Source organism: Chrysemys picta, chromosome 6 (genome assembly GCF_011386835.1).
Source record: "Chrysemys picta bellii isolate R12L10 chromosome 6, ASM1138683v2, whole genome shotgun sequence".
In the NCBI taxonomy this organism is placed as follows: domain Eukaryota; kingdom Metazoa; phylum Chordata; order Testudines; family Emydidae; genus Chrysemys; species Chrysemys picta.
In genome coordinates, this window is record NC_088796.1 from 110,398,729 (window position 1) to 110,425,468 (window position 26,740).

General features: G+C 38.3%; 1 protein-coding gene across 27 annotated transcripts in view; it reads right to left on the bottom strand.

Moving 5' to 3' along the window:
* The window catches only part of KDM4C (lysine demethylase 4C), a 427,285-nt gene that overhangs the window by 333,363 nt on the left and 67,182 nt on the right, over positions 1-26,740 (bottom strand). For 17 of the 27 annotated variants that reach the window (XR_010588895.1, XR_010588886.1, XR_010588888.1 and 14 more), the window contains exons 6-7: positions 23,969-24,148; positions 22,316-22,509 (exon numbers count right to left, since the gene is read on the bottom strand). Coding sequence is in view for 14 of the 27 variants with exons in the window: in XM_042850421.2 (XP_042706355.2) it covers positions 22,316-22,509; positions 23,969-24,148 (374 nt within the window). In the remaining 13 variants the exon portion in view is untranslated. The remainder of the gene's footprint in view (positions 1-22,315; positions 22,510-23,968; positions 24,149-26,740) is intronic. The other 10 variants (XR_010588892.1, XR_010588893.1, XR_010588896.1 and 7 more) reach the window with 1 other exon arrangement.

Consider the following 26,740-nt stretch of genomic DNA (forward strand, 5'->3'; position numbering starts at 1 on the left):
AAACCCCTGACCATGCAATAATTCAACATTCCCTAATACAGAAAGAGAACAGAATCACACACAGCAAATAATTAACAAGCTTCACAACCTCACAAATAACCGATAACCAAATTACAAAATGTACATCACTACCTATTTTAACTAAATATTGCTCCAATATCTTCTGTAAAACATTTCCCACCATAAATGTTCTTCAAACTTGGAAAATATTTCTGGTAGGAAATGTTTTACAGAAAATACTAGTTACTTTCAACTCGTGTTCCATTTAAAGGTGAAAACCTGTGTTTTTTTCTCAAATGCTGATTGATGGCCTAAGCTTCTTTTAATATGAACATCTGCAAATATTTTGTATCTAAATGCAGGCCTCATATAGTAACTGCCTGATATTGTTATAGGAATAATAAGATGCTTTATGTACAAATATAGGAGTGCTATTTGATGCTAAACTAATTACTAATGTAAGCAGCTATTTAAGTATAAAATATTTATATAAATGGGGAATTAATTACTTACTGGCAGTGCTCAAAAATTTTTCAATCCACTCAAGAAGATGAGAAAAATCATCTTTCCAAAAATTGTCACACAGAAGCAACAGCTTAAACTCAAGTCCTTATACAAGTTATTTAATTTTTAAAACTGTTTTGAGAATGACTAACTCTCATATAAAGAACAGGAGGAGAGTGTGGACTTTTTAGAAACAGAATTTCATTTCCTGTCAATCTCGGATAAAATTAAAAGAATAAAGGCAATTAAGGAAACTTTGCATATGCATAAAACGATTCTTCCTCGGGAGCTGAAAGTGTCACCTAAACCAATGCCAAAGGCATGGAAACAATGAGAGTGACTGCAACCTGAAAAGAGGAGCATTTACCTATAACTTCATGAAAATAAGGAGGTTTTAAATAATTCTGAAGTGACCCCACACTCAGACCCCCTGCTACTCTGATTAGACAGCACTCCACAACTAATCCTGTTCATCACTACAAGCAAGCTGCTACAGGCAGATAAGAAAAACAGAGAAGACTCAAGAAGAAACCAACCCAAGGAAACCTCCCCAAAACATCAGCATAGATTGGTGAGAGGAAGTTAACTAAAACAATGCCAAGGAATTAGATTTAAAACTCTTGTAATGATTTCATTGGAATACTGAAATGCTGTTGTAACTTAAAAGACTAACAGTTTCTCCTATTAATCACCAGATGGTTAGGCCAGGTACCGCTGCAGAGAACAAGGGGTTAAACACTGGTAAACAGAGAAACAATGGGATGTAACTGTATTGGACATTCGGAATATTGATTAACTGGCCTACCTCAAGACATCTCCTTAAATGGCTTCTTCTAATGAATGATTTAAATATTTTCTTTGGTTTAATAGGATGTAATTAAGATCACTTACTTTGTCAACTATAAACTCACTGATTTATTAATAACCAGTAGGTCTACCTTCCCTGAAACAAAGTTCCTTTGCCCAGCTATATACAATCTTAGATATTAAAGGATATACTAAAAAAATGGAGTCACAATCGTTTTGGGAAACAATACACTTTGGTCTTAATACAGGAAGAGGAAAGCACACATTCAGGGTTGTAATCTCTGTTAAAAGCTCTCCACAATAAGAGCTAAAGAAGAGATTGTAATAGAAATAACCAGTTTATCATTTGTGTTCAGTCATTTGTGTTGTTTAATGTTTTCTTTTCCTTTTTTTAATAATAAAATAGCTATGGTTAATTATTGTGATTATTTTGCTTGGTGTTGAACATGGTGTGCCCTAACGTAAGCAAAAGAACCCCTGTAACTAAATACTGGGAGTCGCACGAGAGTTAGCAGTAAGTGAAACAATTAGTAAGAGCTGGCCTACCATTTCTTGTTTCTCTAAATCAACTATATATAGTAATTTTTAAGACAATGGGCCATAACTGTCCAGTCAGCCATGAGACCACACATTCCTCCCCAGGTGACTCCAATCAGTGCCCCTGTGACACTGTGGGACATTTCTCAAAATGGCAATCACTAAAATCAAGTCAGAATTGACCTGGATGCCTAAAGTCAAAATGGTAATCAGAATTGTGTGAATTTATGAATCAGTTTCTCATAGGTTGACCAGATGTCCCGATTTTATAGGGACAGTCCCGATTTTTGGGTCTTTTTCTTATATAGGCTCCTATTATCCCCCACCCCCTGTTCCGATTTTTCACGCTTGCTGTCTGGTCACCCTAGTTTCTCATGACCTGGCAGGACAAGAAAATAATGAGGTATACTACTAGGAAGCAGAATACACTGTGGGATACAGTATTCATTTCTAACCCCGGTGGTTCACAAGATACTGGATCTGGAATCTATCATTGGTCTCTTAGGCTAGAAGTTGCTTCTTGGCATAGTTCTCAGACTAAATATAGCAAGTACTGCACAAATATCACCACTGAAATGATCAGTGCACCTTGAATTGTTTTTGGTTTCAAATGTCAAGTGGTAAGCATAGAACAAAGATGTATGTGATACTTTGGCCATTTTACTATTCTGCGCATGGTAAATGTGACTCACATCTAGGATTCTTCTCCCTTTCCACCCAGTCCGCCTATCTGCCAAACTAGTCTTTTTTTTTTCCAGTTTGGAGGTCTTGAAACCCCTTAAGCCCAAGCCTAGCCACATTCACCTCTATACCATATTTTGGCAATTTTATTTCTTTTCTAAATGTTAAGGAATTGAAAACTATTGTATTTAATTGAAAAAGCACAGTAAGTGAACAAGCTATAACTAGAGGTTCAAGCTATTACTGACTTCTCCCAACCACAATCCCTCATTCACATATACACGTAACCACTACTCAGTGGGCTCCGTTAAAATAAGAAGATTCTTCCATCAAGATGGCCAGCATCCGCAAGTTACAACAGTTGTAACAGAGCTCATGCCCACTTCAGAAGTCCTGTAAATGGAAATGACCACGGGGAGACTTTCAACTTTATTCTGCTCACTTTATTGCAGCTTTAGTAGCATCTCATTATCTTCCTAAAATTGAATCTCTTTCTCTCCATGTTTGTCCTGGCAAACTGCTTATATGTCTCTCTGTCCTCTATTCCACATTACACACACAGCAGTGTATACACTATAATTTAAAATATACGCTCACATCTTTCACAGGCCAAGGCAGACAAATTACTGTATATAGTGCTGTGTATTGTACTGTAACTCATTAAACTATACAACTCCATAAAGTACAACCAAAAGTGTTGGTACTCTACAGAAAACTAAAGCTCCTATTAAAGAACACACTGTGTGTCTCACATACATATAGTCTCTGTGTCACACTCACCTCGCAACACATACTTGTATTATTGTTGTTACTTCTTGATACTTCCTGCAATGCACATATATCCTCTGTAATTTTAATCTTTCAAACTGTGTTATTTTAGTGTTTTGACTGGTCTATGCATTTCATAATTTTTATTTCTCTTACATCACGAAAGTTTATGCTCAAATAAATGTGTTAGTCTCGAAGGTGCCACAAGTACTCCTGTTCTTTTATTCTTTGAGTAGTAAGTTCTAAATGCCTAACCTCTCCTGGCTGGAGCAAGTAGCCCTATGGTAACTTTTAAAAAATATATATCATATCTAGATTTTTTGTTTCTACTGGTGGCACACATCTGCACATATCTCGGTGCACATAACAAAATTTATTCCGCACATGGATTGAAAAAATTAGAGGGAACATTGCTCTTGGGATATGACATTTTCCTACATCATCTGCACGTAGGCTGGAATTTGTCCCTCTTAGTCTAGGATTTCTCTCCTTGCCTTGGGGATTTTATAGTAATGACTTTTAACACTCAAGTGTCTGTTTATAGTTTCTAAGCTAGTGTCAGGTTTTTCAAGCTTGTTAAGTTCCTCTTGGTTCTGCTGTTTCATCAGCTCAGGCTGCTTTGCTCTGTGTATAGCCGTGGCTAAGGTTAAATCTCTTTACAACTGTGGGTGCTGTGAAAAGTTTTTATCTGTTAACCGAACAATCCGCCTGTCTCTGATATATTCATGTTTTGCATTCCCAAAAATCACAGTTTTCAGCCAATGTATGCAGAGCTTTTATAAAACATTCACCATTTTCCCTGGTTCTTGAATTCTCTGGTGGAAACATGCTCTTTCATAAACCACATTTCTCTCAGGTATAAAGTATGCATCAAACATAGCCAGAATTCTTTCATAGTAATCTTTTTGACTATGTTCAGTAAAGTCAAAGGATTTAAAGACAAGCTCTGCTTGCTTGCTCATAGCATAAAGAAGATACCTGCATATTTCCATTTTCTTTATGGTGCTTGGTAGCAATGCAAAATCTTGCAAAATATTTTTTTCAGTCTATCCATTCTGAAGGTTTGTCGAAGCTGAAGTTCTCTGGGGCACTAAAGAATGGTATTTTGATGACATCCTGCCACCTTTATTGCTTTGTTCCTTCTGTTTCTGTTCTTAGGTTACTCCTCACACCACACCACATACTTTTGTCCCAGACATGGACTGGTCACAGAGCTTGCTTATATGCACCAGATGTTTTCATCACAAGATCCTTTAATGCTCTGTGAAGTCTGGTACATATTCGTTTAAATAAAGTATTTTACAGTGCCACCTAGTGTAAAATATAATTGTGTAAAAATATAATTAGGGAGGCCAAAAAAGAATTTGAAGAACAGCTAGCCAAAGGCTCAAAAAAGTAATAGCAAAAACATTTTTAAGTACATCAGAAGCAGGAAGCCTGCTAAACGGCCAGTGTGGCCACTGGACGATCAAGATGTTAAAGGATCACTCAAGGATGATAAGGCCATTGCGGAGAAACTAAATGAATTCTTTGCATCAGTCTTCACGGCTAAGGATGTGAGGGAGATTCCCAAACCTGATCCATTCTTTTTAGGTAAACAAATCTGAGGAACTGTCCCAGATAGAGATGTCATTAGAGGAGGTTTTGGAACAAATTGATAAACTAAACAGTAATAAGTCACCAGGACCAGATGGTATTCACACAAGAGTTCTGAAGAAACTCAAATTTCAAAATTGCAGGACTAATAACTGTATCTGTAACCTATCATTTAAATCAGCTTCTGTACCAAATGACGGGAGGATAGCTAATGGGATGCCAATTTTTAAAAAAGGGCTCCAGAGGTGATCCTGGCAATTACATGCTGGTAAGTCTGACTTCAGTACCAGGCAAACTGGTTGAAACTATAGTAAAGAACAAAATTGTCACATAGATTAATATAATTTGTTAGGGAATAGTCACCATGGTTTTTGTAAAGGGAAATCATGCCTCCGCCATCTACTAAAACAACAAGGAGTCCGGTGGCACCTTAAAGACTAACAGATTTATTTGGGCATAAGCTTTCATGGGTAAAAAACCTCACTTCTTCAGATGCAAGTGAAGTTTTTTACCCACAAAAGCTTATGCCCAAATAAATCTGTTAGTCTTTAAGGTGCCACTGGACTCCTTATTGTTTTTGTGGATACAGATTAACATGGCTACCCCCTGATACTTTTCACCCATCTACTAGAATTCTTTGAGGGGGTCAACAAACATGTGGACAAGGGGGATCCAGTGGATATAGTGTATTTAGAGTTTCAGAAAGCCTTTGACAAGGTACCTCACCAAAAAGTCTCTTAAGCAAAGTAAGCAGTCATGGGATAAGAGGGAAGGTCCTCTCATGGATTGGTAACTGATTAAAAGATAGGAAACAAAGGGTAGGAATAAATGGTCAGTTTTCAGAAGAAAGAGGTGTCCCCCAGGGCTCTGTACTGGGCCCAGTCCTATTCAACATATTCATATATGATCTGGAAAAAGGGGTAAACAGTGAGGTGGCAAAATTTGCAGATGATACAAAACTACTCAAACTAGTTAAGTCCCAGACAGACTGCGAAGAGCTACAAAAGGATCTCTCAAAACTGGGTGACTGAGCAACAAAATGGCAGATGAAATTCAATGTTGATAAATGCAAAGTAATGCACATTGGAAAACATAATCCCAACTATACATATAAAATGATGGGGTCTAAATTAGCTGTTATCACTCAAGAAAGAGATCTTGGAGTCATTGTGGATAGTTCTTTGAAAACATCCACTCAATATGCAGTGGCAGTCAAAAAAGCAAACAGAATGTTGGGAATCATTAAGAAAGGGATAGATAATAAGACAGAAAATAGCATATTGCCTCTATATAAATCCATGGTATGCTCATATCTTGAATACTGTGTGCAGATGTGGTTGCCCCATCTCAAAAAAAAAAGATATATTGGAATTGGAAAAGGTTCAGAAAAGGGTAACAAAAATGATTAGGGGGTATGGAACGGCTGCCATATGAAGAGAGATGAATAAGACTGGGACTTTTCAGCTTGGAATATAGACGACTAAGGGGGGATATGATAGAGGTCTATAACATCATGACTGGTGTGGAGAAAGTAAATAAGGAAGTGTTATTTAGTGATTCTCATAACATAAGAACTAGAGACTACCATATGAAATTAATAGGCAACATGTTTAAAACAAACAAAAGGAAGTATTTTTTCACACAACGCACAGTCAACCTGTGGAACTCTTTGCCAGAGGATGTTGTGAAGCCCAAGACTATAACAGCATTCCAAAAAAAAAAAAAAAAAAAAAACTAGATAAATTCATGGAAGATAGCCATTGATGGACCTATTAGCCAGCATGGGCAGGGATGTCCTAGTCTCTGTTTGCCAGAAGCTGGGCATGGGTGACAGGGGATGGATCATTTGATGATTACCTGTTCTGTTCATTCCCTCTGGGGCACTGTAGCGGGGTGGACACCCACTCCTGCCCTGAGGGGTTGGAAAAGCCCTGCAGAGGGCTGGGGCAGGGCAAGGTAAAACCCTGGCTGATTGGGGGAAGTGGCTGCAGCTGGGCCACACTCTAATCAGAGCCCAGATGGCCTGTATAGAGAGGCTGGGAGTTAGGAGCTCAGTAGGTAGTCTCTCTCTGCCTTGAGAGAGAGAAGGGCCTGGCTGCAGGGAGCTAGACAGGGTACCTGAGTTGAGCAGGGCTGGGGAAAGGCTGAGGAGCTGGGGAGCTCCAGCCTGGATAGCCCCAGGCTGCGGCCTGGTAATAGGCCAAGGGGTACTGGGGGTTGCAAAGGGCAGCCCAGGGCTAGGCCAAGGCAGCAGGTCCGAACCCAACCTTGCCGATGAGTGGCCTATACTGCAGTCTGCCCCAGAGAGTGGGGGCTAGATGGTGACTGGCAGTGGCCTTATCCTGAGGCGAGGTGGAGTTAGTGGGTGGGGGTTCCCCTGGGAGGGGAGACCTAGCATATGTATGGGTATTGCCAGGGGGCAGCACCCAGAGCAAGGGGCACCGGGGTCCTGGGAGGGACACGGGGGCCAGAGAAGAGGAAAGGCGGATCACTGGCCTGCAGTGGGTGCTCCAGAGGCTGGTGAGCTAATTCCCTGGAGGACCAGCAGGAGGCGCCGCAGGGGTGAGTCCAGACCCTTTTACAGGCACCATTGGCCACTGTCGGAAGGCAGGACACTGGGCTAGATGGACCTTTGGTCTCACCCAGTATCACCCGTTCTTAACAGCATAGTACGGTTAAACATTCCTTTACTAAACCAGTGAACCCAAAAGTGCACTGTTGCCACAGAGACAAAATGGGGGGGGGGGGGAAGAGAGACCAGAAAGGTGGACAGACCACTGGAACCACAGCCCACAGGTTTCTGTAAACTACCTTCGTGTGCAGTCTACCATTCCTAAGAGAGGAAGGCAAAAAGTCTTGGGCTCTTTCACTTAATTCCTGGGTTTCTCAAGGGTCTCACATCATATCTCCAGTTCCTGTTTAATGTATAGTAATAGATACTTTATAGAAATGCTTATGCATTTGCTTGTGACTCTTTTGGATTTTGTCAATTTTCTCTTCCCTGCTGTTCTCCCCAGGACCCATCAGGGAATTCAAGGAGAAGGAACACCACTGTTCCCCCAAGCCAAATGCAATGCTGACTTGGCCAAGAAAGAACATACCGCAATCCTCTCACAATCCCTTACGTGAGCTCTTTTCAAACTCTGGACATGCTCCAGACATTGAAGTCAATGTTCCTGCGTTCTGTTTGATCTTTAGCTCTAGGTTACATTATTTATTTAATAATGAGAGTTAGGTCAGAGGGCAGCACCTCTAGGAACTTTGCTTTGCCTTGCATTATGTCACCCTCCTTTTCCATCCATTTTTAGCCCTTCCACAGAATAAAACTAAATTTATCTATAAAACAACAGAAATGTAGATGTCGCCATCTATGTGATTAAAGTACATCTTCATGTTATTTTGGATGTTGATTAACAAGTCCTAATATTTTCTTCCATAAAATCTATTTGCTTTAAATTGAATACATTTATTCAGCTCAACCATTAATGTTTGCAATTATATAGCACAAGTTACTTTAATTTCTTCTTAACTTTAAGGCATGTCGTTTTCTAACTTATGTTAAAGGTTGTAAAATTAAAATGTTGATTTGGGGAAATCAAATGTAGTGTAATATATGTTTAGTAATATTTTACTTTCTGCAATGACACTTGTTTTCTATAGAAATATTTTGCAGCATAATTAATGCCCTATATATTCAGCAATATTTAGGTTAAAAATTAGTGGTGCTATTTTTGTATAAATCAAACATAGGCTCCTTAGCTTTTCATAATGCCTATGACATTTACTATATTCCTGTTCTAGCTTTTATTAAACAAAGGCACCAAGATGAGTCTGCAGAAACTTTAGTCTGCATCCATTTGGGTTGGGTCTGGAGAAAGATTTAAGAGGTATATTGTTAGGGTATGTTATTTAACATGTTCTTATTAACACTTTCTAAAATTGTAATGTAGCGGAATACTAGCAAGCTTCAGCCTGTCCAGTTTAGCACATGTTAAAGATTACACTGCCTTGTCTACACTAGAATTTTAGAGTATGTTAAGACATGTTGAAGATAAGGCCCTTATAAAACGTGAAAATGCTACATGAAACTAGAGAAAAAGTTATTTGATGATAGTAAAAAAAGTGATGGAAAATCTACTGTCCAAGACACTGTTTGTATAAAATTTCTATATCCAAGTTTGCTCCAATTTGAAAATTCTGATTAAAAGAAAAAGAGAGGAGAAATCCCATCAAAGCGAAAGTTTAGTCAGAGGAACGGTGACCTGTAGGGCAGTAAACATTCACTAATTGAAAGAAAATCATCCCAGAAGTCAGAGCAGAGGGCAAAGATGGCTCCACAAAGTGCTCTGGCCATTGCTTAACTACTGGTAGCCCCTGCTGTAGCAATGATGGGATGCATGCTATAGTGAGGTACACAGTCTATGCTGCATGCTGCCCTTGAAAAGCTGGCATAGTTCACTTCCATAGCAAGGAAATCATTTACCTTCCCCTACATTCTCTGTAAACCCAATGAGAGCTGTCAGACTGCAGCTGCAAACAAGGAGCCAATGGCAGCATAGCAACCAACTAAGCCATACTGCCCATACTGAGTAATGTACAGATGTACCAAGATCACTGAGATTTAGGCCAAACTTTCCAACAGATCCTTGGTCTCTGTTTCCCAAGAAGGAAACTTGCAGTATATTTTACCTCTCCTCAAAGCCACAGCTCTATGATGGTAAGTGCCTCATTTTCATGCACAAAGATCAGGATATGAGCTATAGTTGCAAATACAGAGGCTTTAAAAATATGGCAGTTTAGTTAGGAAAATATGTTTCCCATGAATTTTTAGCTGACCCCTTGCAGTATTCTACAAACTAACAATGTACACGAGAACCTCAAAGATACGAACACCAGAGTTATGGACTTACCAGTCAACCAGACATGCTGTGAAACTGGAAGTCATCAATCAGGTAGCAGAGGAGACAAAAAATGCCCCGAGCGAATACTGTACTGCCTGGGGCTCACGGCTTCAGACGCGGGGTGGTTGGGGCTACAGCCGCAGGGTCGGGGGAGTTTGGCTTTTGGGAGAGGGGGAATGGCTGGGGGCTTCTAACCCATGGGGCAGAAGCTGGGAATGGAGCTGTGGGACTGAAGCCCCAAGCCCCAGCACTCCCCCCAGCTCTAAAGCCCTGAGCCCTCATGCTCCCAGGGGACAGAAGCCCTGAGGCCCCCGCTGGGAGCCCTGACCCCCCACCCTGCAACTGCAGCCCCAACCCCCCTGTGGCTGAAGTACCTACAGTCTTGTTCAGAGTTACGGATCATTTCAGAGTTCTGGACAACCTCCATTCCCGAGGTGTCTGTAACTGAGGTTCTACTGTACTGAGGAACCCAGCAACAGAGAACTCCAGCAACAGACAAAAGGAGAGGCAAACGAGTGCAAAATTCAAATCAGTTTCTGAGAACATGAGACTGGTGTATCCTCTCATTGACATGTACTAACCAGCTTCCACACTTGCTTACCTCTCCTTTGTCCCAGACACCACAGGCAGAAAAACAAGACACCAGGAATGCAGTTTAAGTAGGCAGTAACTCAAATAAGGTAAGACAGCTCAGGCAGTTAGAATAAACAGATGGGGTTTTGCACTGAGAAGTACAAAGTCATTACATGAATAAAGAAAAAAATGGCAGAGAAGTCCAGTTTGTAAGGAAAATTTTATTTTTAAAATGCAAAAACTGTGACCATAAAATATTTTTATAGGAGTGGTGGGTGATAGTGTAAGAAACTAGGCAGATTTTTGTAATTTAAGGTTAATTTTTCTTTGTTTGGGAATGTAATTATATGCACTAACACAAAAGAAATGAGTTTTAATTGTTCCAAATATTATAGCCAAAGAACATATTTTTGTAATATATATTGGCTATTACTAGTACCATTTTTACTTTAACTTGTAGTGCTACTGTAACTCCAAAACTGATTATTTTGGAGATGCTATGTTCCTTCAGAATCTTTCATTAATTTTTCCATAGCCCACTGATCAGTGAACTTGTTTGCTCAGGGGACTGGTAATTAGTATTTGGAGGCTTTCAGCTCTAGTTCATCATTCCCAACATAGTCATGCTTAGAGATGGAGTTGTTCACACATGTGTGTCTAGAGGCCTATGTAAAATGAGAGGGGGATTTCATTACTTCTCCAAACCACCAAAGAGCCACCACCAACTGGTCCATGTCATTAAGATTATGACCAGAATAGCCAAAGAATGACTTTTCATAGAGAGTGAAAAACGTCTTGCCCCTCCAAGTCAGTGTTGAGGTCTGTTTACAGGATAGGGGAGAAAGCTTCCAGTGCTGCTGTCGGTGCTGTATCTATTTTATGGATAAAATGAGGACTTCACTCTTCAGTACTGCCAATAGAGCATTTTCATGGGCATTACATTTTGACGAGGAAAAGGAAAACAGCTGGCTGAAATTGTGGAGTTCTAGACTCTACTCATAAAATCTAGACTCTAGTGACTGTCAAATGGCAGTACAGCTAGTAGCTTCGGCTTGTCTACACTACCCGCCAGATCGGCGGGCAGCTATCGATCCAGTGGGAGGGTCGATTTATCATGTCTAGTATAGATGCGATAAATCGACCGCTGAGCGCTCTCTTGTCGACTTACCGCAGAAGACACCGTGGTAAGTAGATCTAAGTACGTCGACTTCAGCTACACTATTCACGTAGCTGAAGTTGCATATCTTAGATTGACTCCACGCGGTAGTGTAGACAAGCAACTAGGGAGCCCAGTTCTTAATCTTGTAGAAAGTAAAGGCTTCCACATCATTGTCTTAACCTTGCTATAAAATGTATTCTTGAAACTGTTCAGAATTCTACACTTTATTTGCAATTCAGAGCCCATACCTTTAGTAACCTTTTTGGAAACTCAGAAGCCAACTACTGTGTGCATATAACTATCAACTGACAAAAGGCTTGCTTTTCCAAGTCACAGATGATTTGCCCTTAAGGCAAGGGTAGAGAATTTTCATTCCTTTGCCTGCAGTTTGCCTGTGCTTATCATAAGCATTATTCTATGCTTGTCAGTATTGTTACCTTTTCTGTTTTTTTACAAGAATTAAGTTCAACATGAAAAATTTAAAAGGAGAAAGTTTTGACATCCCAAAAAAGTAGATCAGTCCTCAGGAGAGTATCCCATAGGGTTGGAAAAGTCCCAGAGAAGGAATTCAGAGCAATGTTAGCTGTTTACGCCGTATGCACCACTAAAAGAGATTTAAGTATGTATGGGGCTCCTGTGTGTGAAAGTCTGCATCATCATCACATATTCTGCCCACTCAAATTCATTATATGGGCACTAGCTTTATAAAGATTCTTTCATGCTATGTCACAAAGGCTGAAAGGTATTATATAAGCTACAATAAATAAACCTGCTGAAGCTATCCATGATTAGAAGAATAAAGTGATAAGTAAACTACTCAGGCCCCAACACTTAGTTCTATACTAAACTAAGAGGAGACTGCTGTTTTAGCAGTGTATTTTGAGGAAAAGGTTTAAAAAAAAAAAAAAAAAAAAAAAAACCCAGAAAATTCCAAAGATTATGCAGCTCCTAACAAAAACAGATGATGAATTTAACTTAACTTGCCATTTGGCAGAACCCAAAAAGAGTCAGAATAAGATTTATTATATTAAACAACAACTTTAGCCAGACGTTTGTTTGGCACTTTCACCAAAAAAGCCATGAGTTGAATGAACAACATAGACTGCGCTACCCCTTTATCCACAGAAGTGGTCACTCTAAGACAGAGTAGAGGGACATCAGTGAAGTACTTTTGTATTATGAGTTTTATTATGAGTTGTATTACATTTACAAGTTTGTATTACGAGTGTACTTTTGTATTACGAGTTTTAAGCCAAAACCTAATAAAAATAATTGGGCAATCTTATGTACTGGTAATAATAAACCTACAAATGCAGATTAAACATTTTGTAGGAATCCAGGACACTTTGGTAAGTCCCTATGTAGGAAACGAGAAAATATAATGCCTTGCATGGATAGTTTTTATGCAATTAAAAATGTTAAAATAGTCTTAACATTAAATACCTTTATAGTGAACTTTCATTTATTGGGCAGTGTTCTTCATTACTTCCATTTCACAAATCATACCCAAGCAATTAACGAAATGGAGGGATGTCACTCATTTTAATTTTTGTGCTGTGTGATAAGTACTTTATTTAGCACTGAAAGTTATACAAGTGTAAGCAGTCATTAAATTGAAAATTAAATCTGTATTGATTTAGTATTAAAACAAATTTCAACATATTGCATACCACCATCTGGTGACTATATGTGGATGGAAAATTGTTGATCTGTGAAGAATGCCCAGATAATTGTAATTGTTTTCAATAAAAATTATAGAGAAGCTGTCTATCTGGTTTAAGTGTAACACAGTTTTTAAAAATAGAACTATTCATAGTAATAATGCAAACACATAGATGGAACAAAGAATGATCAAATTTTCAAAATGTTCTTTACTACATAAAAAATGTAACAACTAAATGACAATATGGGCATCAGGCTGATGTGAAACAGCCTTTTGTATTCACCCAATTATTCTTATCTTTGTAACAAGAAACTGGATATAAAGCAGTAGGGTTCCATGGTTACTAAAGCAGATACTTCCACAGATAGCTTGAATCTAATGGCATTTTTCACTAATTCAATGTGACATTTTACCAAGCTACTGCACTGTAATACTAGTTTATGTGATGATGGAGGGTGGGGGGAATAAAACATCTGAGGATTTCTTTGGTATGACTAGCATTAAAAAATTCCAAAGCTTTAAGTCAGTAAAAATGTGTTAAACTTTAAAGTCATTGGTTGATGATTAGTGTAGTTCATCATCCTCCACATTTTATCCAAGCAGTTTTTTCAGCCTAATTCTAGGTCACGGACCAATACCCACTCCCAACCTCTCTCTGTCCACTGAACAATATGAACAGTTTGCCATGCTATTCCTTTAGAAAATCAATACCACCCTACTGCTTTGAGCCCAGGCACCTCACTGTCTCTTGATTCACCTACAAAGTGACATCCTTTCATTTCATGTATCTTTTTCCATCCATCCCAATATTGTCCTCAACAAAATCTCATCCATGAGCAAAAGCCAACCTCGTTATTGGACTCCCTTCCAACCTCAAGTTTTGTCTTCTGACTCCTTAATCACTATTCTTAAAAAGCACTACACTTTCTGTAACTTTCCAGGTCTTTTTCAAAACTGCTATTAGCGCTTTAAACAAAAATATCTCATTTGATCATTTCTTGCTCATCAAAAGATATCCAGTTTCAAACTCAATTCCTCAGCAAAGTTCGGGAGAAGGTGACCCTCTCTCACCATTCCAACCACCTTCTCTAGCAAAAATGTCTGACTGACTTCAAACTGGGCATTGACCCTTTTATAGTGAGACTGCCCTTCTCCAGATAAAATTAGTAAACCAACACTTTTGCTTATGATGATTCCTTTCCCACTTGATGGTTGTGACTTTTGGTGTTACTTATCACACACCTTCCTAAGAATTCTAACAAGAAACAAGTACGTCCGATAATCTCCTTCTCTAATTTGAATTCAACCATTTCCTTCATTCATGAAAGATGTACATGTTACTTCCACGCTACATGCTAAAGAGTGTCTCAGGTTTCTATCCTTCGCTCTATTGGCTCCCACATACATTTTTTGTCAGCTATAGAAGTTGACTAATGAACAGATGCTACATCGGTCTTTTCTCTATTTGACATGTCATTGCTATCAATTGTGTATATCAATTCTGTATCAATGACTCCCAGCTCCTATCCATGTCACCTTTCTGTCTCTCAGTTTTCCCATCTGTGAAGTCCTTTGAAATCTACTGATGAAAAGCACTACATAAGAGAGGTTGGATGATGGATGATGATGATGATTCCCTGCTTTCTTGCCTTGACTCTGTCAGCTGCCAGTTACACCAAAGCATCCTATTCCTGAAGGACTGAAATGTCCTGCAGGGACTTTTACTCTCTTTCTGAGAGACATGCCCACATTTGCTCCCCTATGCCTAACTCTACTATCTTTCTCCTTAACTCGGACAACTTTGCTCCCTAGGCCAGAAATCTTGGGCATCATCTTGGATGAGCTTTCTCTCTCCTACTTCTTCTTTGTAAGAATCACCAATTCCAGAACACTGTCAATTTCATCCTGACCTGAACAATGCTTCCCCTGAAATTGATGTTCATACCTTAAATCGGTTCCATTTGGGACTGTCTGAAGCCTTCCCTAATCCACAAGGGCAGAGGAGCTTCCCTCACCGTATCACCCTAACAGGGGCTGGCCAACAATTGTTGGGGACACCAGCAATCACTGGAGAGCACAGTTCCTGTTAGAAGATGCAGATTCTAGCTGTGTGAGAAGAGAGGCAGCAGGAAAGGGTGTGGTTCCACCCACAACCCAGTCCCTCTGCACCCTCCTCTTGTGTGCATGGCAGAATCTCATGCTATCTTCAGAGGATCAGAATACTCTCTTGCTCCAGAAAGAAGGCCTGCCCAATATCTCTGAGTCCTTGGTCATCTTCCTTGGCTTCTAGTCATCTAAGAATCCAATTCAAATTCTTTCTTTCACACTTCACCGTGAACTTGCTTCATTCTACTCCTCTGACCTCCCATGAATTTACTCCTGAGATAAGACTCATTCACCCTGCTCCTCCAATCCTGGCTTCCTATGTTCCCTCCATCCTGCTCTCTCAAAGTTATGGAGTCACTTTCCCTTTCTGAAGCTTACCCTTCTCTTTATCTTATGACTGACCCTCTCTCCAGAGTGTTTTGTGATATATAGAACAAATCATATGGGAATGTATTATCCCGTCATTCCCAGGAGTTACAATGTGAAGACCAGAAGGAATGCCACTGAAAATGCCTTGCTACAAATTGAGGACCCATTCATTCTGTATTTAATCTATGTACACTGTCATGTTAGTTTATACCGTGTTTTTTTTTTAAACAGAAATTAACAGATTTGATTCCATATATGACAAAAGTTCCAAATCCCAATAATAAAACAAACAGAAAAAAGGAGTACAATTCAAAAAATAGTCCTGTCTAAAGAACAACCTTACACACACATGCTTTTCTCTAACAAATAAAAATGAAACTAGTCTTTTTACAACAGAACTCAAAATATCCAAACTGCCATGAAAATAATTGCTTTGCTCCTGTTTAATCAACACTTTCATGTACCCTTGACTAATATTCTTCAGTGAGATTTATATCATTTTAATCCTTCCAGATCTGAGATCTACCTTCACCAGTATTTTACTGGAGTCAGATAACAGCAGCAAGAATAAACTGATTTCAAATATCTAACGTGCCTAGACTGTTTTCCAAAATGTAAAGGCCCTATTCAAATTTTTTGGATTTATGGACATATATCATATCTTGGCGCATCATATGCATCTTCTACATGGCTCCAATCTACATATTCTTTTCAGTATTCTGCCTTTATCATTATACTAGTAGCTGAAAGCCCATGCTGTCACACAGGTATAACTCAAAGTCATGTGTGTAACAAGGCCAAAAATGGTGGAGAATTTAAAAACTGGACAGTGACAGACCACAAATACCAGGGATGATTGAACCTGGTGATTTTCTGAACAAAAGGAGTTCTAAACCATGCTTGTAGCTGTTTCCATTGCTTCACACTGACTCAGCAGACATTCTAGGCTTCAGAGTGATGTTTGGATTTAGTGCGTGTTGATTGTGCAGTTGTGTGTGTGGTAGTGTTGATCTGTTTGGGGCAGGGTTGTGTTAGGAGATTTGGGAGGGTAGCAAATGAGGAGTGTATGCTGCAGTGAGGGGGCTGTTTGTGTTTGGGGTTATTGTGCATGCTGGTTGTGTTATGCTGGGAGAGAGTTGTATGGATTTGTGCAGGCGGCAAATGGGGCAGTGCTGCAATTAGGGGCACTGTGTGTTTGGGGTTATGTATGCTGGTTGTGGTTTTGTGTGTTGATTTGTGCAGGTGGGAATTAGGTGCACAAGTGTGGCAACTGGGCCAAGTAGTCCACCCTCTGTGCAGTCTCCCTCATACAACCCATTAAACTGTTGCATGCAAAGTAGCAGTAGAGTATGGGTGATTTCTTGAGTTACCTCTGATATCACAATGGTCTAGGACTCATGGCATTACTGTAGCTGTACACCATACAAAGTGTAATTTGTGAAGTCGACATGTTCTGAAACTTAAAAACTGGACTGGAACAGACACGAAGCTCAGTGATGACTGAACTTGGTGAAATTCTGAACAAAAAGAATTCTCAACCATGCATGTAGCTGTTTCCATCACTTCACACTAGCTCAAGAGATATTTTAGGCTTCAGAGTGAGACACAGAGTGACATTCTTAGAATCTTATTATACAGATGCTAGTGCTGCTCTCTAGGAAGGGTTTAGCTCCAAGTGCAGTTCAATACTTAGGCCATGAGCAAAATTTCTCAATTTATTAGTCAAGACACAAAACCTCCCAGCGTACCATCCTGTGCATCAGCTTTATCCTGTAACCTAAAAATATTAACCAGACCGGGGGGGGGGGGGGGGAAGGGGAGTGGAGGGAGATAAAAACACCTTACAACAGCCAGCAGAAAAGGCCTTTTGTAATGTGAACAAGTATCCAACACAAACTGTTGTGAACTCAAAGTCACCAAGCCACTCCCTTTAATATACGGGCTAAGTAAACTATTAATTATTCAAAAACTCTGCTAGATAACTAAGAACGTTCTACAAGGAAATAAAAAAATATAACAAAGCACTTTGTTATATTGTTTAAATAATTGTCATGAATATAAATTTATAGTAAAATAACCATTTTATAGAATTCCACATTTTTTTCAGAAAAGAATGCAAAGGAAAACTTATGGTAATAAAAATGAAACTACTAGCAAAGAAAATCAATTGTAATAATAAATCGTACCCTCAAAACTAGTAACTGTCCCCTCACTGTATCTTTTTCTTTCCCCCAGCTGCTGCAGTTTCCCATGTTTTCTTTAGTTTTCCATTCTTTACCCATTTCCCTTCAAATTATTGTCTGTGTTGGACAATAATTCTCAGGCATTACAGATCCTAAAGCAAAAAATAACTCCAAAACGAAATATTACACATTTAAACACTCACACATATTCATTATGGCCCTGATCTTGCAACTGACTAGGTGTGGCACACAGACCTGTTCCTGCACAGAGCCCCACTGGACTCCATGTGGGTATGGCAACTGCAGTTGTGGAAACAAGATATACAATTTACAGAGACACTCTTATTTGCATAAATATTGAGAACCGAACTGTATAATGAATAGGTGCAGTATTTATCCACAGAATACTTTCAGAAATTAGCTCCACATTCCCCAATTGCTGCCATTGTGGTCAGCATATTTGAGGCATGCTAGTTCCGTAATCTCGGTCAGTCTTGGCCCTTGGAAGAAATAGAAGGCTCTCTTGTCACAATTCAAAGCCAAGATGCATCTTAACATGGTTCATCTTAGTAAATTATTTTTTCAATCTTAGATTCACCAAAGTAGCAGTTGCTAGTGATCTGTGAATTAAGTGGTGGGCTGGAGAAAGGCTCCTTAGCAAAATTACTTGGACAGGATAAAAGTATATTCTGGTGATAACAGATTGTGCCACCCGATACCCAGAACTCATAGCTCTATCCTCTATGGAGGTAGACAAGGTGGCTTTGCTAGCATTATTTAGCCAGATGGTGTTTCCCTGTGAGAGTCTGACTGATCAGGGGGGAAACTTTATGCCTGATCTGCACGAAGGACTATGAGAGAAATGTGGGGTTCAACAATTTTGTTCATATTCCTACCACACCCAGACTTAAGGGCTCTTGAGAGACTTAATTGAACCCTTAAAATTATGTTCAAAACTTTGAGCAGCCTTCAAAACCTCCAGTCAGGCTGAAGAGAGAAGACGGCTAGGAGCCGGTAACCTGTAAGTGGATACCCTTGAGGGACCTCAGAGGGGGAATACAGGTGCAGGGGCCCTCTAAACTGTGACCCCTTCATTCTAGGCCCATCTACTTCCTCCATTTCATGGCTTTCATTCTAAACCATTACACTAACACAGGCATTTGTCAGTGTCATGATCTGTGCCTTCTGTTGCTCAGCAACCAAATGAGTCAACCGTCATTACAGTTCATTTTGTAGTACTTCTGATGCAGCTGAGCATCATCTAATTATGGCTGTCAAAATGCCTTTAGCTTTTAATATTTACTGAACTTAACTGTACTTAAATTTAATGTAAATACATTTTGTTATAAAATTAATGTGGCCCTATTAAGTGCTCATGCTCAAAGAATGATCAAGAAACTAAATATTTTTCTATGATTTATAAACGGTCTCCATTTACCATATAATAGCAATTCACAATGTATTTTGGAGGGGAGATTTTCAAAGGCAGAAAGGGCAGTTAGGTACTCAACTCTCGTTGAAAAAAAAAAAAAATCAGTGGGAGTTGAGTGCCTAGCTCCCATTTGTGAAACTCTTTAACAATGTTTTTTATATTAACTAAATGGTAATTAGAATTCTTTGGAAATGTTTCAGTGGAACAGTTGTCCATCAAAAAATGTAGTTTAGTTGAAATGGAAACATTTTGTGGAAACGTGGATTTTGACAGAATTTTCAATAGGAAAAAGTTTAAACAAATCATTGTGAGGTCAAAATGTTTCACTAAAGTAAAAAAATTGTATTGTGACTTCATTATTTTAACTATTGAATTAAAATATTAATTTAATATACTATATTTATATTTTGTACTATGTATGTGTGTTATATTTAATATTTTATAGAGAGACTTTCAACATTATTGAAATGAAAATGTTTTACCTTATCAAAACAAAATGCTTCAATATCAAAATGAAACTATTTGATATTTCAGAACTGAAATTGTTCAGAATTTTCAATTAAAAAAAATATTGAAATTTGGGAGTTTTGTTCTGATTCCAAACAAAAACTAAGAATTTCTGTTGTGTTGAAAATTACATCATCTCAAAATTATTTTCTACTATGTCTTATGATAGCAGTGCCTAACAATCCGGTTAAAGAGCACATGCTTAAAAAAATAAAATCCTTACCCATTTTATAAATGCTGAGATTATTAATCTTGAAAGAATTTGAAAAATCTAATAAACGTTTAACTACTTATGCTAGTATTAAATTTCACTTCAGAATGTGAAAACAGGCACAACCATTTCTAGTCAATGCATGTTCCGGTTTTTATACAGGAGCTAAATGCTTCAGTGTCTGAGTTGCAAACAGTGCAAGGAATATTTATTTTCCACTGGAAATACAAAAAAATTAAATGGAAACACTTCTTTGGGTCTTCCCTCTCCCGATAAGGCCTAATTCTGAGCCAAATCTGACTTGACAGTGTGAAAATTTATAAAAATTACAAAGTGCTTAGTGTCCACTATTCCTCCTTAGGGGTCATTCAAATAGATTTCTTTTTTAAATTTTATTTAGTTATTTGGAAGACTCAAAACCTATTTGTAGACTAGAGGGGCATTCAGCACAAATATCTTAAAACTTGCTTTAAAATACTTTAAAACGCACTAATCAGAACTTTGCTAAATTCTTGCCAGAACATTTCCATGTTCTATGAGGATTAAGTAAGTGTCTTTGCTGGTCGCAATTTTACAATATTAAGTGTTTTGCAAAATTGCTTTCTAAATTACTTTCATATTTCTTGGGATCGAACACAAAAACTTTGTGTTTAAAGGAGAGCTGCCTATTTAGGTAGTTTTTACTATATCAATACATCAATGCTGTATTTGAAAAGTTCATCTTCTTTTCCTACAGTGAAGTCATAATATACTTGAATTTATTAAACCAATCATTTCCAACAAAATGTACTATTCAATGATGCAAAACTCAGATATATGCTACTCACATGATTTGAAGTTATGGTCCTGGTCCTCTTTACTTTCTCAATATTATCACAAAGTGTAACGAGAGCTCCACTGTCTTGTATTTAAATGCAAAGCATTTAGACTAGAACTAGAATCTAGAAAACATTGCTTCTCCTACTGTGCTTTTGCAATATTTTTAGTAAGTTGATCAGTTTGCCAGCTTACATATTTAAAATGTCACAGTTCTTTCTCCTAATTCAGAAGTGACCGAATGCATGGACATAATTTGAGTAACACCATTAGTGAACATCACCTGCAAACATTCCCATCATCATAACTGGATGACCAGAAATAAATCGGCACCTACATAGGGATGACAAGCATTATGTGCAGCTTTAGCAGATGATAAAGCAACCAACATAACATAATATGAATTATCGCCATCACCTTTCTGGTCACCAGTATTTTCAACTAAAAATCATTTTCTGATAATCAGAGTGAAAAATGCAAAGTCTCTCTCTTACACACTCACACACACACACACCAACCCCCACGGCACCTTGGACGTCCACTACATAGCAAGTTGACTAGTTGTCTCCTCACACTACCATAATGCTGTCCAGTTAACAGTCCAGGAGAGAGAACCTCTCTGGCTGTGGGCATCACAGTTAAGATGTACCTTGATCATTCAGTCTCCACTCACGTGGAGTCTGCTGTGTAGCAGTAGATCAGGGGTCAGCAACCTTTCAGAAGTGGCGTGCCGAGTCTTCATTTATTCACTCTAATTTACGGTTTCGTGTGCCAGTAATACATTTTAATGTTTTTAGAAGGTCTCTTCCTATTGTTGTATGTAAAGTAAATAAGGTTTTTTAAATGTTTAAGAAGCTTCATTTAAAATTAAATTAAAATGCAGAGCCCCCAGACCGGTGGCCAGGACCTGGGAAGTGTGAGTGCCACTGAAAATCAGCTCATGTGCCGCCTTCGGCATGCGTGCCATAGGTTGCCTACCCCTGCAGTAGATAATACAGACCCAATTCAATAGAACACTTAAGCACATGCTTAATGTTAAGCACTTAAGCAATCTCATTGACTTCAGAGGTCTGGTCATACATTTAAATGAACTACATGCTTATGTGCTTTGCTCACGTCGGTTAAGACACCAAATCTGTCCCGATGATTTCAATGAGGCCCTAATAAGAGTTCTCTCAAATAGTATCCTGGATTTCCTGATTCAAGTAATGCCTGATTAACTATTCGTTGTTTTTTCTGTTGAACTCAGTTGAGTCCCAGATTATTTTTCTTTTTAGCCGTTTCCTTTAAAAGGAGAAGTTTATATTAAGGCCATTCTCCTTCAAACACAAGACTCAAATTTCATTACTTTCTGAGCTGCCCACCAAATCACTCCTATCTTGTTTTTTTAAATGGAGCTCCTCACCATGAAGTAATTCTACCTCATCTGTTTGCTTTAGTCAGCTGAAACAAAAGAGAAACATCTTTCAAAATGAGCTTTCATTAAAAAAAATTAAACTTGCCATGACTTCGGCTCCCCAAAGTGGAGATAATTAATACTGTAGAGATCCATATCTTCAGTGTGCCATGCAAATGTTGTTTTCCACATGCCAAAATAGAGATACGGGGTATTTACACCCTCAATAGAAATTCCACAGTCTTCACCCACAACGTCCAATATTGTATTGAGATGGGCAATATTCCATTCATCAATATCCTGGAATAGAGACATAAAATACATTAATAAATACTAAAAATAATATGACTACCAAATGAAAACACAATCTGCTGAAATGATACCAAAAGGTATTTTAATTGAAAAGAGGAATGAAAAATAATCAATTATCAAGAAATTTCAACAGTACTCAACATTACTAATTAAGTGGTATAAACCTTATCTAATGCTGCAATATATTAATACGCCAGTACAATATTATAAGCGCTTAGGGGGCCTGCTGAAGTCAACTGGAAGACTCCTATTGAATACAATGGGCTTTGGATCAGGCCCTAAGATTGCAAGATCTTCAGAGCAGAGAACACATTGTCCTAGAGGTTTGTACAGCATCTAATTAATTGGGACCCCGATCCTGACAGGGGCTATAAGTGCAGCTACATTTAAAATAATTGCCAAAGAGAATAAAACTCTTTTGTAGGTATATACCTACAAGCTAGGACCCTGTTCAAAAAGATATGGATGCATATTTTATTAGGTTCCAAAGTAAAATCATGCAATATGAAAGTGTTTTAACAAACAGCAACAGAGGGTCCTGTGGCACCTTTGAGACTAACAGAAGTACTGGGAGCATAAGCTTTCGTGGGTAAGAACCTCACTTCTTCAGATGCAAGACTTCTTGCATCTGAAGAAGTGAGGTTCTTACCCACGAAAGCTTATGCTCCCAGTACTTCTGTTAGTCTCAAAGGTGCCACAGGACCCTCTGTTGCTTTTTACAGATTCAGACTAACACGGCTACCCCTCTGATATTTAACAAACAGTAACTTAAAACAGACATTTTATTTACTTCTAAAAGTTCAACATTGCTCTGTAAAGGATGAAAAAAAATAAAATCACTAAGTCATTTCAAGTATCAGGGGATAGCCGTGTTAGTCTGTATCTACAAAAACAACAAGGAGTCTGGTGGCACCTTAAAGACTAACAGATTTATTTGGGCATAAGCTTTCGTGAGTAAAAAACCTCACTTCTTCGGATGCACTTCACTTCAGAAACACTTTTAATCATAATAAAATATTGGACAATAAAATACTTAAGGGGAAATCTGAGGAATTGCATGGAATTTCAGTCATTTTACCATCATTATAATCCATAGGAATTCTGTATTTAAAGCCCTACATGTTGTTTTTGCTGTATTTTATATTTACCCATTAAGTGGAATTCTAATCTCAGATGCTAGAGTATGCATCACTGTGTGTGATGTAAAATAACTAACTGAGATCAGAGCTGTTCCCTAAAAGTAAAGAGAAGGAAATCACATTTTATTATAACAGCAATCACGAGTACCAGTAAGGTAGAAATTACTAGATATATAGAGATACAGAACACCAGGACATTCAAGCAAAATAATTTAGGCCCCAACTCAAGAAAGCATCCCTATTTAGGATAGCACTTAAACATGCATTTAAGGGACCCTGACGATAACAGGACTTAAACACATGCTCACAGTTAAGCAAGACCAGATTTCTTCCCATCCTCTACTGAAGCTCTGCACAGTTCTGGGAAATCTCACTCTCAAGTTTGGGGAAAGGAGTGCTGAAATGCCAGCATCCCTACTGCGCAGAATTAAGATTGCGATACATTGTCTGTGATGTCTGGTGGTTGTGCAGTCGGCGAGGCAGCATCTCTGAGTAGAGGAGGAGAGGGTATGGATCATTAAGTGTCTTCATTTTCATATCCTTGCTTCAGAGATTGTGTGTTACATGTGCAGCAACCTTAACTGATACACAAAGTAGTGATTCTATGTATAAATTTCTGAGCTTCTTAGTTTTAGGAAGGATCTCTGACCACAAAGGCTACTTTAATGAAGAACAACATGGGCCCCTAAGATGGAGGTGCACATTCACAAAGATTCTGGTTTTTATTAAATGAGTTTATGCCAGCCAGAAAATAAAATAAAAAAAATTAAAAAAAATTACAGGGCCAGCCAGCAAATAAAACTCTCAGTTCAGGTTTTCAAGATTTTCTTCAAAACCACAAAGGCTACAAATAAAATTATTTTAAACAAAAGCCCAGATTCTGGTGTATAAATGTGACCTAAAATATATGTGATGAAGAAACAGTCAGTTATGAGGAGTATTGTCAATATCGCAAAAATTAACCTAGTTGTAAACTTAGGAAATAGTTTTTCCCTTAGATGCTGCTAAGAAAGTGCCCCTTTCAAATTAGTAATTGTATGCAGAGTATAAAAATCATGAGACTCAAAGTAAACTTAAAGGACCAAATTTAATTAATTTTTACTCAAATAATTAACAGATTTACTTGAAAATCCCTAGAAGAATAAATCTTTGCTCACAGATTATGTGTTGTAAATTTAGGGCAGATACACTGTATTCTTTCTACGGAACAAAGACACTGAATATCTGCTTTAAGTGGAAAACTGAAAACAACCTTAACCATGGAGATTCTATTGTGCGTCCATAATGTTGTTTTCTTACAGATAACCAACAAGGCATTAAGGTATACTCTTTTTATAGCCCTATCTTTTTATAGCCAGTCAACCTGTGGAACTCCTTGCCTAAGGAGGTGGTGAAGGCTAGGACTACAACAGGGTTTAAAAGAGAACTAGATAAATTCATGGAGGTTAAGTCCATTAATGGCTATTAGCCAGGAAGAGTAAGGAATGGTGTCCCTAGCCTCTGTTTGTCAGAGGGTGGAGATGGATGGCAGGAGAGAGATCACTTGATCATTACCTGTTAGGTTCACTCCCTCTGGGACATCTGGCATTGGTCACTGTTGGAAGACAGGATCCTAGGCTGGATGTACCTTTGGTCTAACCCAGTATGGCCATTCTTATGTTCTTAATTTCTCCTACTATTCTGAGTCACCAATTTATCTGATACTAATTTCCTGTATCTATGGCTTTCTGGTCCTTTCCCCACCACTACCAATCAACACACTGCCAATTTTCTTCCAAAAACAAGGCCAAATTTCCATATGAACATAGAAAAACAAATGAGTGTGGAATATACAAAATACACAACCCCTTCAGCCTATACATGATCTATTTGCATAGCATGGAAGTTCTCAGCCTGGAGGAAATGTTGATAGAGTTTGGACGAAAACATTTTAGGTGGTTATTAGCTAATGATGGTCTAAAAATATTTTGGCCAGTTTTTAATTCTTTTTTTATCCTCTGAATATATAAGAAAATCAGTTTTATTTCTGCAACTGTAATGTTGCAAGATGTTACTTTATAAAATGGAAAATACTGTTTTGGTATTCCAAACATTTCAAAGCAAAACATTTGCTCAGTGTAATATGGAGTTAAGTCTCATTGACAATAATGTAATTGTGTTTAATTCTCACAATTGCAACACTGACAGCAAAGAAACCAGGAGCTCTAAAAGTGTTGCTCAGCTCCAACATCTCAACGCTTAATAAGAATACCTCTCAAAATTCAAAAGTCAACCGGCCATTTTATATTTAAATATCCAACATTAAATTAACAGTACACAGGCTCATTCATATGTAATGTTTAGTAGACAACCACTTGATTGTAGAAAAGCAGTTAGAATCCATTTATTCGTCATCCTTGGCATATGGAGAGAATGCAATCAATATTTATTCTGGGCATTTATGGAAAACAGTTAATATTTTTATTTAAAATCTTTCTGGAGCTAACCTAGATTATAAAAAATGTTATTTAATTGCAATAAAAAATATTTATATTTCTAATCTACGTATATTTTAGGAGCATATTTGTCAAATGTAATGGGTGTTTTTTTCAGAAAACACCTCAGGCAGTCTGACCTAAGGGACAAAGTTGTGCAATAAGAGGTTATTTTTTATTTAAAAGATGAAATACCCTTTTTCCCTGGTTATCTTATTCTGTAACAAAGAAGCAATTAAGTTTCATACTTATAGTGCCTAATTATCTATAGCCCTTGCTGTAGCTCATTAGACTTACCTTTTATTTCCTCTGAGAAGTGCTGCCTGAACTTTCCTTTACAGCTAACAGTTCAAATGAAAGATCATTAGTTCTCTTTTTCCCCAATATGTTGGGTGACTGTGGGCTAGTCTACTCTAGAATCATGACACTGGCTCAGCTGTACCGATGTAGCTGCAATGCTGTAGCATTGCTAGTGCAGACGCTCTGTGCTGACAGGAGAGAGCTCTTCTATCGGCACAATTACTCCACCTCCCCGAGCGGCATCAGCAGGAGAACTTCTCTCACCAGCCTAGCACTGTCCACACCAATGCTTAAGTCGGTGTAACT